General features: G+C 38.0%; 1 protein-coding gene across 3 annotated transcripts; it reads right to left on the bottom strand.

Annotated features, from left to right (window-relative positions):
• Positions 1–92: 92 nt before the first annotated feature.
• Positions 93–12,709, bottom strand: RB195_008450 (uncharacterized protein; the record flags this gene model as incomplete). 3 transcript variants are annotated; one of them, XM_064194958.1, is made up of 6 exons in its annotated part: positions 93–176; positions 1,932–2,113; positions 11,070–11,222; positions 11,608–11,741; positions 11,808–11,942; positions 12,594–12,709. In XM_064194958.1, the coding sequence occupies 6 exons, from the start codon at positions 12,707–12,709 to the stop codon at positions 93–95; spliced, it is 804 nt and encodes a 267-aa protein (XP_064046103.1). The 3 variants fall into 3 exon arrangements, with proteins under 3 accessions (XP_064046103.1, XP_064046104.1, XP_064046105.1); XM_064194960.1 differs by having other exon boundaries at positions 12,594–12,637; XM_064194959.1 differs by having other exon boundaries at positions 11,608–11,747; positions 12,594–12,637.
• Between the last annotated feature and the right edge of the window lie 4,408 nt (positions 12,710–17,117).

Raw genomic sequence — 17,117 nt, forward strand, 5'->3', positions numbered from 1 at the left:
TGATACGGGCGATATAGAACGATCGCAGCACAGTTAGTATTAACCTATTCCTGAATGAACTAATTCCATCCGAAAGAGAAAAAGAGGGAGAGTTATTCCTCTTTCAGCATCATCACACAACCAGCACCATCCACAGTTGCACGTTGTTTCACTTTCTTATCCTTCATTCGTCGGTTCTGGAAAAAAAAACGTATAAACTATTGATAGTTGTGATTCAATATTTTAACACCAGGCCACATTATCATATTATATTTTTACAACATAATTACAATACTATGTTATTCTAGTTCTTTCCGGTTTTTTACCACTATTTACATCATTTTTTATTTATTTTTTTTACCATTATTTTTGCAACATTATTACAATACTATGTTCTATTACTTTCCGGGTTTTTTCGTTTACTCTATAGTTCTAACAGGAACGGGTGTAGCGCAGTCGGCAAGAGGTTCCACTGCGTGCACCATCGATCGGAAGTTCGAATCCGCCCTAGTGCCGACCAACCCTTCAGACTTTCATCTGGCGTCGATAAATTGGTGCCAGACTAGTCTGGGAGGATAAAAACACTGACTTGATCATCGACTGGATTGATAGTGACTTTATCCTTTTTGGAGTTTTAACTGGGGTTTGAGAGGATCCTGAAGGCTTCGGGGTGCTTTATGAAATACGCAGAATTTCTGACTGTGTTTTCATTCTCTTCACTTTCTTCCTTTCTTTTTTCGTTGGGACTGTTGAGTTAATAAGTGAAAAAAGTGAAAAATATGAATGATATATAATAAAATTTGTATCTAAGACTATTCATAGATAGCATCAAATGTGTTGAATCGGTGGAGAGCAGGTTAAGCCCTGGATTGAAGTAATGGATATTGCCCGTTAACAAATACGGTACATATATATTTGGTGGATGTAGCGCATTTGGCAAGGAGTTCCCCAGCGATTGCACGGTCAATGGTTCGGAGCCGCCCTACAGCCAACCAAGTCATTCGTCTCCTCGGAATCGATAAATTGGTACCGGACTTGTCCGGGAGGATAAGCGTACAGTACTGATATATCATCGCCTAGCCTTCGCAACTCACTGTAAAGGCTGCGCTAACGTTCATAAACTTCAAACGATTCTGAACTGAAGTCAAATCGAACTGAACCGAGGGTGACTCATCCGAAGCGGGCTCACTTGCACCAAAAACTTTAGACTATAGCTCTATTAATGTAATTTTTCAAATTATAACTATTTAAACTACCATAATTCATTTCTAACCTACTGTGAAGAGTGCATGAAAGCAGAAATAAATAGTCATATTGAGATCTTGAGAAACCCAGTAGTAATTAAAGTAAAATAAGGTTCTTTTTATAATAAAGCAATAAATAAGTTAATGAATAACTAGCACTAAATTTCTTAATGGGGCGTGTGTAGCGCAGTCGGTAAGAGGTTCCGCTGTTTGCACGATCGATTGGAGGTTCAGGTCCGTCCCAAGCTCACCAAGCTCTTCATCCCTCCGGGGTCGATCAGTTGGTACCAGGCTTGACTGGGAGGATAAAAACGCTGACTTGACCCGTCGGCGGGCCCCCGCAAGTCATTGTATGGGGCCAGTTACACGTTCGTAAACCTCAAACGATTCTGAATTGAAGTGAACGTGGTCGCGCAGGTCCCAAGCGGATTGATTCCCGCCAGATGCTTTATCCTTTATCCTTTACCCTTTTAAATTTCTTGACACTATTCAAGTAAATTGCTCATTTTCACTGAAGGCAGCACTTTACGTACGTAGATTATTGAATAATTTTCTGATCGCTCTAGAAACCTAATTTCTTCCCGTGCCAGAAATTCTTATTTTACTTTTTCAGGATAAAACCCTGGAATTTCGGCCACGTTTACAGTCGGCAGCTTAGCAAGCTTTTTTTTTTTAAAAAAATGCCGCAGATTTTTAAGTGAATCTTACCTGAAACCATATTTTCACTTGTCGTTCGGTGAGGCCAAGTGTTCGTGCTAATTCCCATCTTTTCTGTTTACTAACGTACGTATTATAGAGAAACTCTTTCTCGAGTTCCAACGTCTGATATTTTGTGTAGGGTTTTCGTTTTTTTCGCATCGAATGATTACCCGTCCAATCGAGGGAAGGTTCTGAAACAGGTATTTATGGTTAAATTACAAATTTATAAAGAAATTTCAATAAGAACACAATAAAATCTACATGTAAAACAATTTATCATATCCAGGATATAATATAATGTGTTGGTTAATTTAGGATCCCTAAAAATCTAATCGAATTGACTTTTTTCAGGAGGTCGGAGATGTAGAAGACCCTCTCCTAAGCATTTTTTTCCTCATTCATACGCCCAACTTTTCATCATCACAGTCATCCGTTCCTATTTATTCTCTTTTTCTTAACTCCCAATGTCGATAATTCTCATTTCCGTTACTTTTAAAAGCTGGAGAGTTCCCTATTTTCAACGAAAATTTCCATGTAAATAATTTACGGGGTACACGTGAAGAAAATGGAAATTCTCTATAAAAACGGAATATTTTATTTAATAAAATGATGTATATAGTACAAGTTTAGTATTGGTTTTTAGTAAAGCTTATAATGTAACAGAATTTATATATTTATTTATTTGAAAACACCCATAGGTGTGAAAAGAAAACAGAAAACAGAAAACAAAAACAAGAAATATATAATTGAAATATAATAAAAATTTTTTTACAAAAATTCTCTTTTCTTTTTTTTTTGTTTTTTCTTGAACCGTTTAAAGCGTCAATCTTGACATTTTCAGAAGGATTTTTTGATTTTAAGAAAATTCCAATAATTAAAAAATTGAAAATTAGATAAAAATTGAATAAAGTATCAAAGTAAAATTTAAAAAATACGGGAATTATGTATAAATACACTATGGACAAAAAAATTGTGCTGTTTGAAGAATACGAATCCTGGAACTACAGGATGAAAAACTATGAACTACAGGAAAAAAAGTCCAAGGACATCTGGAAAAAAAGTTGTGATGAATAGTGGAAGTTAGGAATTCTAGTTCACTGTTGCTTTTCAGGACCAATTTGAATTTGATTCTGGTCTCTCTAATTCTTTACCCGTTATATAAGTAGATCATAGCAACTTTTCACCATCTACCAGGATTTTGACGAGGTTTTATTGCCAGCACCCATATCAGACATTAAATATTAATTAATTAATTAATTGCTAAGCAATTATCTCTACATAGGACCATATTCAAGACTAACAATGAACAATTAAAGGAGGTAACATATGCCGAAAAGGCAGCTGCACTACGGTGGTGCTCCTCGTGATGGTGGCGATGGTTGCAACCAGCAGAAACACTCATAAAACCGAACCGTCTAATCAAACAGGGGGTTTACGAGTCCCAGAAGCCTGTGTGCCTGCCTCGCAAACGTGCTCCATCGCTAATTGGATCATGTTTTGCATCTGCTACCGTATGCTGCTGAGGTGGGCATAGCGAGGCGAGTGTGTACGTGGGACGCGCGAAATGAAATGAGCTCAACGAGATCCCATGCGTTACTTCTAGCATAGCATTACAGCATTGGATATGGGTTTCTGGATCTTATCGGACTCGAAACGTTCTTCCTAAGCGGTTACCCCGCTAGTCATACGTTTGAATATATCTCCTTATTCAAAAATGTTCAAGTGACATCTTGAACATTTCTAAAAAAAAATACAAAATAGTACTGTAACATCAAAAAAAATCTCAACAGCTGCTTCTAGAATTTTATGCTGCGTCTCCACAGGGTAGGTCAAGGAAAAAGTCTCTTTTACGTTAGGTTTTGATTAGGGTACTAAGATATTTGTTCACCTACATCGTACCTCCAGGGGTTATAAGAAATACAAGGCCCTTCCAGAGATTTTTTAGAAGAAATTCCTAGTCTCTAGGAAATTTTGGAAAAATATGCCCTATAAACATTACATTACTCTCGTTAGGTAAATAAAGAAGTCTCTCAAATCTCCAAATCTTCAACTCATCCTGAGAACTTTTTTTTCGGGAAAATTTGGATTAAGCCGGTGTGTTGTATATTTTTCTAAAAACAGTCACCTATACGGATGAACCATCATGCTGGATAATCGGCAGGATCTTTGCAAAAAGAAATCTACTTGACTTTTGGCATGTCTATCCGACTTCCATCCCGAGACTGTCCGAAATTTCTTAAAGCACATTTTTTTAAAGCACATTTTTTTAGCACTATTTATGTTTTTTGGGAGTTTGAAGTGCGATGAGTAGTGACGACCATTTTTGTCTCTCATATGTTTTTTTTTTAATTGAAAGCCTTAGGAATTTTTTCTAGGCGCAATGGCTTTCTCTCGCAAATAATTTTACCCGAGAGCAGAAGGAGAAGCAAGCGACCAGAAAGGTCCCAATCCTTTCCAACAATCAATTAACGCTTCGAATGAATTGTTTGCATTGAAAGAGTTGATTAAAATCGGTTTGGACGTTTCGACGGAAGCCCGTCTGGCTTCCGTCGAAACGTTGTGTTGGTCCTTCGGAATCGATTCCACCGCCGGTCGGTGAACACAACAGATAGGTGTTGTTTTGCATCAAATGTCAGTTCGAATGTAATTGTCGGCAAAGATCAAACGTTTTGATTCGTTACATTTATCAGGATGATTCAGTCCGAGCGAATGAGCGAAAAATTCAACGAACATGTGAGAAAAGATGTGAGAACAATCAATCGGTGAACGTGCACTTGCGATCAAGATTTGAGGTTCAACAAAGTGAATCCATGTTTATGATCGGGAAAATCAAAACATGTGTTGTTTAATTGCTCTGCACAAAAAAGTTAATACTCAATTAAATTGTAAATTGTTCTCAAAGAAAACTTCCAAGAGTTCCGAACCGATATTTTCAAGATTCCAATGAAATTATTCGCATTTGATCGATGCAAAAAGTCCGGGAAATAAACTTTTTCTTGTGGAACTTAGCATCATTTTCACAATGAAATGAACTTTGTTTTCTTTTTTTTGAAAAATTTAACAATTATTACCCATTTTAATAAGTGGAATTAAACCGATATAATTGGTTTTCTCCTATTATTTTATTATAATTCCTCTTCTCCCAATTCCTAATATTCTTATTATTTTAAATAATCAACAGAAAAACGCTCCATTTCTTCCATGCCCTCAAGTACAGGATACTAAATCTTCGATGACTATTCGTGAACGTCGCTGTTGCGCTGACGAATCGATATCGAGTCTTGGAAAAAGAGTAAATTATTATCCAGAAGAACCGTACCATACCCTCACAAGACCTTTAAAGGTAACGGATCACGAAATTGACAATATTGTGACCTTTCCATGGAGGTGAGGGGTGTACTTCACAATTTCGAGCGTGGCTACGCTCAAATTCCTTGCCGTAATCCAGAAAAACCCCTGTGAATCGGCCTTCTGTGATCCATCTCCTCAACGATGCAACTTATTACGCGATAGAATACGGGCAACTTCGTCGTCGTCCAATTTCACAATTCAACTAATATACACTAAACATTCAGATACAGCAGTTCCACAATTTGCAGAATCGTAGGCGCGCTGCAGATTGCTTTCATTCTATTAACCGTAGTGAGTTGCATCGTTGGGAAGAACGGATCACGCAACGGATGCTTCATACGCTTTTTATGAGCTATTGATAACAAATAGAGCGCGTTCACGTTCATTGCCGAATAAATAATAATAATAACAGCTTATCAAACTCGATATTACATTCGAATAGAAATTTTAAAAAAAAGTTAAAAATAAAATTTAATAATAAAATTAGAAATAATACGAAAACTATTCGAGTAATTTTTTTTGAATTTGTAGCTACACTCCTACCGCGAATCCACTCCTGGAAAAATCCCAGGATCGCACATTTTGTGATACGCTGCTACCTTTACGAACTACCTCCGATTACTCGGTCTCACCTTTTGACAAGTTGTTTTGACTTTGCCTGTACTCATTCACATTCACACCTACCGTATCCTAGGATATTTTATGGCCATTGGCCCGTCGGCAAGTTTCTTTGGCAACGATGCACACACATAGACACACGCGCACACCACACGTACACACACACACACACAGCCACACACATATAGAGACGGCGTCGGCTTCTCAACAGGACAGGAAAGAAGTCGGCGTCTATCTATCGCTGTTCGCCATCTGTCTTCCCATCGCTTGCAAGCAGTTTACGATCATCAAGCCCAAGGACTTCTTCTTCACTCAAACACACGCAGAGCACCCTTTTTTCAAAATCGACCGATTTCGCGGTATAATTAGAATTTAAATACGCTCCTTGAATCAGGAATGATAACGCTAATCGTGGAAGATTCGTCTGTAACATTTCGACGGGACCGTTTCGATGCCGTCGTCCCTATTGAACTGATATTGTCATCTCGCCACTTCCACTTATTTGCAGAAAAGTCATAAAATATTCGCACGTATTTGCTTTTCTTTACAGAAAACACCAGCAGAGAAGGAGCAATGACGAATCGAGGCCCGGGCGGACAGCGAATGAGTGTCTGTGACCGAAAATTTCGTAGCTATGACATACAGTATAAATTCTACAACTTTTCTTTACTAAAAAAATATTCCCTGCTCAAATTTTGTTGTCATATACCACTTCTGATGCGAAGATATGAATTTTATTGTTTATTTATATATTTTTATTTTAGAGCTTTTATTGTTTGGAGTTAATTCTATGTACAAGCGTCTTATTTTGCACTGTTTTTGTATTTTTGTTGTTTTTGTATTTATGCACTAGTTTTCTGTTGTTTCCGTCTTTACTTCTATTTTTTCATAAACATTTCATGACAGTCACTTATATGTACCTCCTTCTGATTTGTACGTTTACTTTTAACAGAAGTGATATTCACGAAAATTTACTGAGGAAAAAAAAGATATTTGAATACAATATTTGAATCTGATGTTTGAATTTGAATAATACAAAAAAGATATTTGAATATATTTGAATACAGTAAGGAGATGATAATCGAAAATAGGTTAAATCCAAACTGATTGTTACAGTAAGAACTGTGCTGATGGAATTTAATTACGTAAAAATTTGGAACTGAAAGGACAAAACGGATAATAAGAACAGCAATAACTAAATAACAACCAACATTTTTTATTACCTTTTGTTCCCATTGTTTGTAATTTCCTGAATTCATCCTTTCTTTGGGCAGCTTTCAATACATAACCTAACACCTTGAAATGTTCGAAGTCACCCGAAAAAATTCTCACGGGCAGTTAGGGATTCGAATTTGATCAAATAAGCAGTTAATAGCAGTTTTGGACTACTTAAAACAAAATTCAAATTCTATTCGTAATTTTAAAGGTCAAAATTTCTACGAATGAATAGAAGCTACATTTATATCCCCAGTCACTAATATCCTACTTGAATCAGTCAAATTTTACATTTTTCCACGTGAAGCGATGCTAATGACTGTCAGTCAAACTGATTAGGTCAAAGGATTTTGCGCATTCCTCTCTATCCAAGCACATTCCATTATTTTTCCTTCATTGTATACTGTATTTTAGACTACTTATTTACTGATTATTAACTGTATTGGTGACAAATGTGAAAAATCACTTGTAGAAACTATAGCAATTCATTTTTTGAAAAGACATGTTGGAAGGGAAGCATAAAACTACCCCTCCAGGCTTTATATTTCAATTTGTGTTAGTTTTATATTAGTTTTAGTTGCTAGATTGTTTTTTACTTTCTTTTTCCGTGCTAAAGTAATATAATCGTCAGAAATGTGTTGAAGAAAAACAAATGTGAGCGGAATTCCCAATAAATTTGCTGGATTTTGTTCCAGAAAAGACTTGGGATTAATCTCATTTAAGCAATCCAAAACGACAAAAATGCTAACAAACAAAGGTAAGAATTTTAAAAAAAGAATAATTATATGAACCATACGAAATTTTTAATGGGAAACGTTACACATTTGCAAGGTTTTTTTTTTCGAATCTAAAGATTTCTTGAGAAATTCTGGAAATAGAAGGAACTTTCCCAGGAACTTTTGGAAAATTAACAAAGCCCAAAATGACTATAGGCAATAACTTATCAAGTATAAGTCTGGAAAATACCGCTCAAGCCGATGGAGGACGTACAACCCTCTTTTTGGAAAGCTTAAAGCTCAAAAGAACAAAACTTTATCAAACAACTTAATAGAAAATCACTCTATTCATTTGTTTCCGTATTTATCGATTGGATACGAAAAATTATTGATTCGAAAAATTCTAAAGCCTTAGAATCGATTGGGAAATTTCTAAAACCGCACTTTTTTTTGCACATTTTGAAGGATTAGAAAGTTGCATTTTCCAGTAGCTGTTAGGAGGGTTTCCGCCGTTTATGGATACAAAAGACTACATAAACTAAGAAAATAGTGCAAGTAACACGATAGAGATCCCCATGACGACTATCCATTTGCCAATCTTCGTTTTATGACTATTGCTGAGCCGCATTTTCGGATTAAAAAGACACCTAACAATTAGCGCTGTTCCCTCTAATGCCTCGTATACGGTAGCCGTGGCCGTGGCCGTGGTGGTTTTTACCTCCAGCCTCCTACGTCTCCCGGTTTTCATGTCATGCGGCACCGTCCAGTCTGGATACGAAACGAATGTCAACTAATTTGCAGACGAATGCAGTGGAAACGAATACGGTAGTTGAGGAGAGTTTGGGTGGGGGGGGGGGGAAGTAGAAGCTTGTTTCACATTGAAATCGCATCGACTTTCGTGGAGAGGGACGATCCAGTAATTTTCCCGTCGAAAACGTTTCGGTATGTCGGTGCCGGATTCGCCTCGTTGCTATGCGCCCCTCGATGTCGGCTGGTTGAGAGGTTCAGCTTTGCATCCTACCGCATTCGCTGCGCATTTACAGCTTAATTAAATAGCACAGCGCTACTTTTATAGACCAGATGGCGTCTGTACGGATGCATTGCTGCTGCTGCTGCCGCTGCTGCCGCTCGTGCGGTGAGAATGAGCTGGCAGGTAGTGTACACAATCATAACTAGTTCCATCGGGGGGAGGCACCCGCCTGGAGGAGGTTGTACGCTTTTAACAAGGCAATTTCTCCAAAAAATTACCAAGAATTTCAAAGCAGACATATTTTTTAGAGGCATATCTTTTTTTCCTTTTTCTATACTAGAAATTCAACGTTTTTTTTTTAGCTTTTAAGCTTTTGCCAACTTGACAAAAATAACATTTTTGAGTTTGAGGAAAGAGGACTTAATATAAGTTCCATACATAAATGAATAGTTCCTATGTTCTCTCAATAAGAAAAGTCTGGAAAAAAAAACTTTGTAAAAAAGATTAGACTGCTGATGAATGATTTGCTCACCATGTTACTGTAATCGAATTGAGAAAAAATGCTGAAGTCATAGAACAACTGAAAATTCAAGTAATTTTTAGCAGTAATTAATTGTCTCTATCGTGAAATTACTAACAAAACCTGTTCTATTTCGCAATTACAGTACCAGCTTCCTTTTTGTTATCCGAAAAAGAAAAGATGAAGAAATAAACACAACTTAATTTGCATTCCTTAATTTGTGGACCCAAATCAGAAAATTAAAATCAGATGGAGAGCGTTTTTTTTTATGAGATTTGTCTCTCATTGGTTAATCTGAGACTTTTCTCTAATTGGTTGGAATTAGATCCGTCTTTGATTGGTTGACGTGCGAACAAAAGTATATCACACAGAACTTTTTCTTGCCTCATTTTATGAAGTCCCTTGAACAAAAATAGTCCTGTGATGGTTTAGAAAGTACTTTAAAGAGATTTAACAATCATTCTTAAAAATATTGACTTTTCCTCCTACTAGAATATACAGTTGATAACTATATTGCAGTTATAATTCAAACAGTTTTTATTTCTTCTCAAGAATGAAATCTTTTTTGAATTTATCTCCCCATTCCGACTTTTCTGTCCAAAAGGGAACGGTAATAATTACTGTAGCACTTCAGAAACATTCACCCTTATGGAAAAGCTGCCAAATGTAGTCCGCTAACCCTGGAACATGAGGGAAGTTTACATTAACAGTGAAACGCATATGCGTTCGGGAGTATATATGATTGGATGGGCGATCAGCAATGTTTTGGTATCGATTTCTGTCGAATTCAAAGGATTCGGGGGAAGAAAACCGACTATTCGTCAAATAAAACCCATTATAGAGGGAAAAAATTCTCCTAGAACTCAAAAATCGCGCAAATACAGGTAACTGACAATGGGGATGGGGACTTGAAAGAACGATGCCGAAATGTGTCGAATGTGTCGAACCCTAGACGACGACGAGACACGGTAGATACCGTAGTGTGTAGGCGAACAAAAAAAAAAGACCTTAGCACTAAACCGAACTGACTGACTAAGAATGACAGTGTGCGGTTCACGGAGAAAAGCTGGAAGATTTGACCGTGCCGCCGTACACTGACTCTGACTGACTGTGAACTTAGCCGTGTGACCGGTCAAGAACGGATACACGGATACGGTTGTGGTGGTGAGCGGTACGGATAGGTCGATGAATGAACGAATACGAACGAACGGAACCGATGGAGAACGATGGAACGAAAACACACACGTAGGCCGTTTTGATGCCTCCGATGGGCTGTTTCATGACCATCGTAAATGGTACGCCGTGATATCGATTCGCCTATTTGCTCGTCTCCCATCTCCAATGACGGACGTATGGTTTTTTTTTCTCGCCTCCCCTCCGTTTCAGGACCCACCGTTTTCTGTACTCACACATACATACGCGCATACTTCAGTTTCTGGGAAATTATGTATTGTGTTCTTGTGAAGATGGAACAAATTCCTCTGTCCTTTCTACCCCCCGTCAGTTACAGTAACCATTCTCTATTCCGACAATACAAATTCTGTATCCTGAAAGAAATTTCCAGGATCACGATCAAGATTTCTTCTCAGAGCTCAACGCTAGTTCCCCTGTCAAGTTACTACTTTACTTTTATTTCAGATATTTTTCTCTTTCTCTTAGAAATTTTAGTTTGAGTACAATTTTTGAGAAAAACTTATGGAAAAATAACTTCTTCTAACGATTTCCCTAATTTTCCTCATCGCTCATTTCTCACTAACCTGTCAATCCAGGTATATCCATCATATGTTGCGCATACGGTCCTGTAGCGAACGGATACTGTTGTCCGTATTGATATCCGGGCCACGTTATGCCGGGATGATAGAATTCTGACGGGCACATAGGGTTAACAGCGGCGGACATCATATCGAATCCTGAAAATTTTCGGGGATATTTTCCGGGAGCAGTAACCTCGGAAAACATTATTTTTCCTCATTGTTTTCTTTTTTAGAGGACACTGTAACATCTGATATAATGTTTCTTTCCTCGAAAAGGAAGAACCGCTGTTGCTAACATTGAAACTATTTCAAAATACGGTAATTTCCGAAAAGGTCCAATAAGAACGAAGTAAATCGATTTGAAATGTTGAAAAGTTCTTCGTTCGCCATAATCCCCCTGAAGTTTCAGGGTAACAGTTTATCCCCCTTAAAATTTCCTGTTTATACTTACACTTACATTGTTTACATTTTACACTTATACTTACATTGTTTATTACTTTACTGTTTACTGTGGAGTAATTTAAAGATGCTTCAGACATACCACTAGGTCCTGGCGGAAATTTTGCTCCAGCAGCCGCTCCATTCACACTTTGAGCAGCGGCGAATGCTTTTTGAGCGGCTTGCCATTCTGGATAACCTGGTGCATAATTGTGCGGCATATGATTTACTGCTGTGCTGAAGCTATATACATCTATCAATTCAATCAAACATATTTTCATCTAAAAATAATTAAAATTTTACCTTGTCGGTACTATTGGCGGCGATGCTTCACTATTACTTCTTTCCGATTGAGCATCGCTTGTCTGTTGTGGTGGTTGTGGCCAAAATGCACCGGTTGGTAAACTTCGCGTTGCTCCCGGATTCAGATTGAAACCGCTGAATAGGTTCTGCATTAGTAGAATTTGTGGAATAATGAAGTCGTGGAAACCGGGGGCATATTGAACGGCGAGGCGAGGTGGGTGATGGTGGTGGTGGTGGTGGTGGTGGTGAGACTGTAGCGGCAGATAGCACGCCACGAGTTCTGGCCGCTGGTGTCGATCTCTACGAAGTTTCATTGGCGACGGGGTGGAAAAAAATCCTACTCGTAAATAGAGCAATTACCCAAATTTGCGTTTATACTGTTCGTACTTTTTTTGTAGCGAACTTAATTTGCGTAATTGGCTTCAACTTTAGCGGCGGTGCGAGTTATTTTAAGCTTCTTAAGCGTAGAAAATCTCAAACATTCTTGCTTAGATATCCTGTCTTAAGGAATTTTATCCTGATGATTTCATGGAGGTTAAGATTCCCTCCTTTTCCCTCTTTTATATCCTCAAGGTTTCCTGCAAAGTTTTTGTGGTGCCAAACCGGAAAAGTGAGGAGATTCTGTATTGGAAAGAAGGAGAGAAGAGGAAATTCTCCTCTCAGAGAACATAAACAATATCCCTTCAGAATTTCAGGACCACTCACTTAGTTTGAACTTAACAAAGTCAAATTTTCATCCTTAAACTATGTAAATCCAGGTGAACAAAACGAAAACAATGCTCTTACCTGTTGTTTGGACCTTGGTTCATCATCTGCATCACAGAAATCATAGCATAGGGCTGTGAGTAGGTTCGGTTTCGTTCAGCAAGAAACAATCTTTTCTGAAATACATAATCATTCATCGATCGATCGACTGTTTATTGACTGATGAAATTTCCGGTCGGTCGGCGGTAGTGTTTTGACAAGATCACTCTTAATCCCGTCATAAATAGGAGGAATTGGGTGTTGGTTGAATGGGTTGTGTGCGGGGTGCGGCGGCGGCGGCGGCGGCGACAGCGGTGGCGACGACGAAGTTTTACGAGCGTCGGCGCGCTCCATTCGATCGATAACGCGCCAGGGGCGACGTCCGGTTTCTCCTGGTGGTGTCCTTTCCTACTTGTTCATTTTGATGGTACTGAAACTTCTCAGGACTATCCACATCTCATGAACCCTAACACTTGCATGAATCGCTGCTGAGCGCTTCTGGACGGAATGCGTTATCTCCTCGCTCGACACGCTTCCACCTAAGGCCAGCTTAGCAACGTCGTCAACGCAGCGAAAACTTCTCGTGTACCCCAAGAAAGCGCTGAAAAGCCGCCACAGCCGCCTCACAAGAACTAATAATTGGATCGGTTGAACGTAAATAACAGCACGTGCTAAAGAAATAGTTCGAGAGAAGTTTTACAACGTCCACCTCCCCGTCAACTACAGTAATCACGGCATTGACGCAGGCGTCGTGGGAACGTTGACAATCTACTCGTGGTAGCCGGGCACGCAGAAAAAAAATCTATCGCCGAAAACAAAAAAAAACAGTTATGAATTCGGATTAATGTGAGTTCGGGACCAGATTCTCAACAACAGAAAATCACGATCGAATTGAAAGAGCGATAGAGTGAGAGTGTATGTTCGGGAATGGAAATGGTATAAATGATGGAAATAAGGCGATTTTTGTGCAAATGCATGGAAGTGTATGGAAATATTTTCATTTTTTTAAAGGTAGATGTTTAGTATTTTTTGAGTCGGTTCTATAAAGCTGCTAATTTAGAGTTCACTAAGATTGTATTTTGAGTATTCCTACAACACTTGAACTGTCAGGAACAAGAAACGGAGGAAAACGTTTCGATGTTCAGAGTTTCAACATCTTTTTGCACTCATCCTCAGGACAGAATCAGTCCTAAGTAGTTATAAACCTTCCAAAGGACTAATACTATAATATGATTAGAATAAAGTGGTCCCATAGCGAAAAGCTCATTTTGTAAAGAACTGCGAAGAAAGTCCATTTAGTTAATATCTTTGGAGGAAATGAGTGGAAGTATTTTAGCCATTTTGTAAAAGGAAACTATTTGTAAAAGGACAATGTTTTGAGCTTTAAATTTGTTCCAACAGAGAACAAGGGTAACATTTATTTTATACCGAATAAACACAGTATTTTCTAAAATACTAAAAAAAGAAACAATGAGACGAAAACGTCACGGACATAATCACCGTGCTTCACGTTTACAATCACTAGCTGGCACCAAAATGAAGCGTTAATTTGGTTAAGATGAATATTTGACCTTGTTGTTGTTATTTAAGCATTATTTTATGATTTTTTAGACTTTTATGCTTATTTTTGAATGTTACTGGTGTTACTTATCTGCCTACTCCTCTACTATTCCTATGAGGTAGTTATCATCCTTTTAAATTTCAACAATATCGTTCTGATCTTATTAAAAAAATATTCTTATCTCGATGGCAGTTAAGTTTCAGAGGAGTTTGTAAGAGAAATGTAGCAGAATAATTATGAGACTGCTAAAATTCTCATGAATATATTCGGATGCAATTAATTCGCAAACTTTCACAATCTCTTAGAATGATTTCTATGGGTGAATAAGAGCCGAGCATATATCAATTCAATTTGTTACGTAAATCTGTTAAGAAGCGGAAAAATAAAACAGATAACAAAGATAGGTGGCGGAAATAAATTTTATTGAAGTGGTAGTAAAAGGTTGTATGTCGAAGAAATAAAAAAAAACCATGAAGCACTTAATGATACGTCGAAACGATAGCGTAATCGTTTGATTTGACTGCTCTGCAATATATTTGTAGTTAACGAGTGCCGTAACAATGCTTAATGGTTGTATGTGGGTGGTTAGATGTATGTATGCGTGTGTGTGTATGTATGTATGTGTGTATGTGTGTGTGTGTGTGTGTGTGTGCATGTGAGCCTCTCTCGTAAAGAGCCTATCAACGACGCGTATACGAACATCTCACCACCACCACCACCACTATTCGATACACGGCCAAATAGCCATACAATAAAACGCGCCACTAACAAAGTAAAATGGATAGTTAAAAAGTTTTATAAGGCCGCGCGATGAGCGTTGGGCCGTCGTGTGCGAGGCGCTTCAACGCCGGCACCGCCTCCCTGCAGCCGGCACCGCCCCACGGCTACCGTATCCGACCAATCAGTGCCGGCCACCTGCAGTGCACAGCCGCACCCCCCGCGACGAGGACATTTACCAAGGAAACGCCGTAATGCAACTATATACCATATATACGACCAACAACGATTACAACTCGACGCTTTTACGCAAACATCGTCGGGGAAGTATTATGAGATATGGACATAGTGTGTCTCATAGGTTACCGCACTCCATAAAAATGTTACTATGGAAAAATTTCAACTTACGCAATAAAACCAGAACTAAATCTCTCCGAAATCTCCACCACCTTTCTATCCGAAAAGAAAATCAATCTTTAAGCGAAATGTGTCCTCAGAATTTCTCAGATTGGTCTCGTCGTATAGAAATTGCAGCAAAAATTTCAATCATTTCAGGTAACGGCGCGTTTCTTCCAGACAATTTTCCCGGTATCTAATCATTAATATTAAGCAAACGTATAATTGCATGATTAGTGGGGTACTGAATCTGATTGATTCTCGAGAGATACGTAGAGCGGCGGCGATGGTCGGGGAAAAGTGCGCCGGAGCTGAACGGTGCAGATTTCATCCACTTTTTTTGAGCGATCAACTTTGAAAGAGAGAAATTTGCAGACTTTTCCAGGAACTGGTTCAACATTCACGAAACTTTCGAACGTAAAACCATGCGAAAGTTAGAAGTGACAAGGATACAACTACAGAAGTCACCTCAAATATGACATCATGAATGAGGACAAAGAGCAATTTTTAATTACGGTACAAATTTCAACGGTTCTCTGTGGAAGAATTTTTAAATCACCACTAAAATTTGTAAAATTACTTTGTTACCGACGAGTATATTGATTGGCATCGATTGGTTGTGCCACAATTCATTTTCCAGACCAAATTTGGTAAAATAGCAATATATAAAAACATTTTCTTCTTAAAACTTAGAGACTTACAGTACTTCCCCTGAATGAGTCAATAACGAATCAAACAGAACTTCGCAGTATTCCTTGTTGACATGGAAACGCCTTTTGAACCTTCACAACCGTCTCTCCATGGAAAATAACGATCGATTCGGGAAAAAATTGCTTGGATTGCGAGAAATCACCTCATTCTATCGAACCACAACAAAAGCAATCAGTGATTTTTTTTAATATCTACACGAATCTACGATAATTCATGCCACATACGGATATTTATACTTTTCGTGGCCTTCCGAATGAGTGTTGTTGCAACTTCTGCTAAATTCCCTCATTGTATATGCTGAAATTTGTTTTTTCTTGTATACCTTCACATTTTCTGAACAGCTAAAATCTTGTCTAAATCTAACTTTTTTTCTAATTCCCTTAAAGACACAGCGAAAATTTTTTCGAGGACATAGGAACGCGTAGTGATTCTTTGAATGGGAAAAAAAGACGAATGAGAAGATTTCTGATCGTCGGCTCTCTTTGAATTCGCTTACTTTAATGAAGTTTTCGTTTCGGTTGTTCAACATCATCTGCACGTATGTGAGGATTCGTCTTCGGTGTGTTTACATACACAAAGAAATTCTGCAACATTCATTCGTTGCGATCGATCAATAACACTTTCCATACATCCACGCTATGAGTATAAATTTAATATCGTGCACGAAAATCGTTAAATCCTCGTTATCGCCACGTATGTACAGAATTTCCCGATGATTTTCGTGGATTATCAGCTATGACGATAAACGACAGCTGACATGGTCAGCGTTACATCAAATGACAGAGAAAAACTGTCACCTATAGGTTCTGCTTGGTCCGCGTTCAGTAGAGACCATTTTTTTTTCGATTCCAGTGAAAAATATTATGTTCTCTGTATTTTCTGTTTTAAAAGTCACAAAATTATATTACATTCATCCAATTGAAATTTCCTCCAAAAAAAGTATATCCAATACCTTTTCTGAAATCAACTCCTATTTCAAGGATTTTTCGCTTCGCTTAAGGTAATTTCCAGCCGAATTTCTACTAGGAGTGATTAACACAAACACTAGTCCCACTAGGATGGAATTATTATCCCTAAAAATAAAGATAATATGAAGTCGATCAATAACTATGATCACCATTAGTCAACGTTAAACAGAGAGAATAACAAATAGTAATAAGTTTATAAGTAATCTAGCATTT

Source organism: Necator americanus, chromosome III (genome assembly GCF_031761385.1).
Source record: "Necator americanus strain Aroian chromosome III, whole genome shotgun sequence".
Classification (NCBI taxonomy): Eukaryota; Metazoa; Nematoda; class Chromadorea; order Rhabditida; family Ancylostomatidae; genus Necator; species Necator americanus.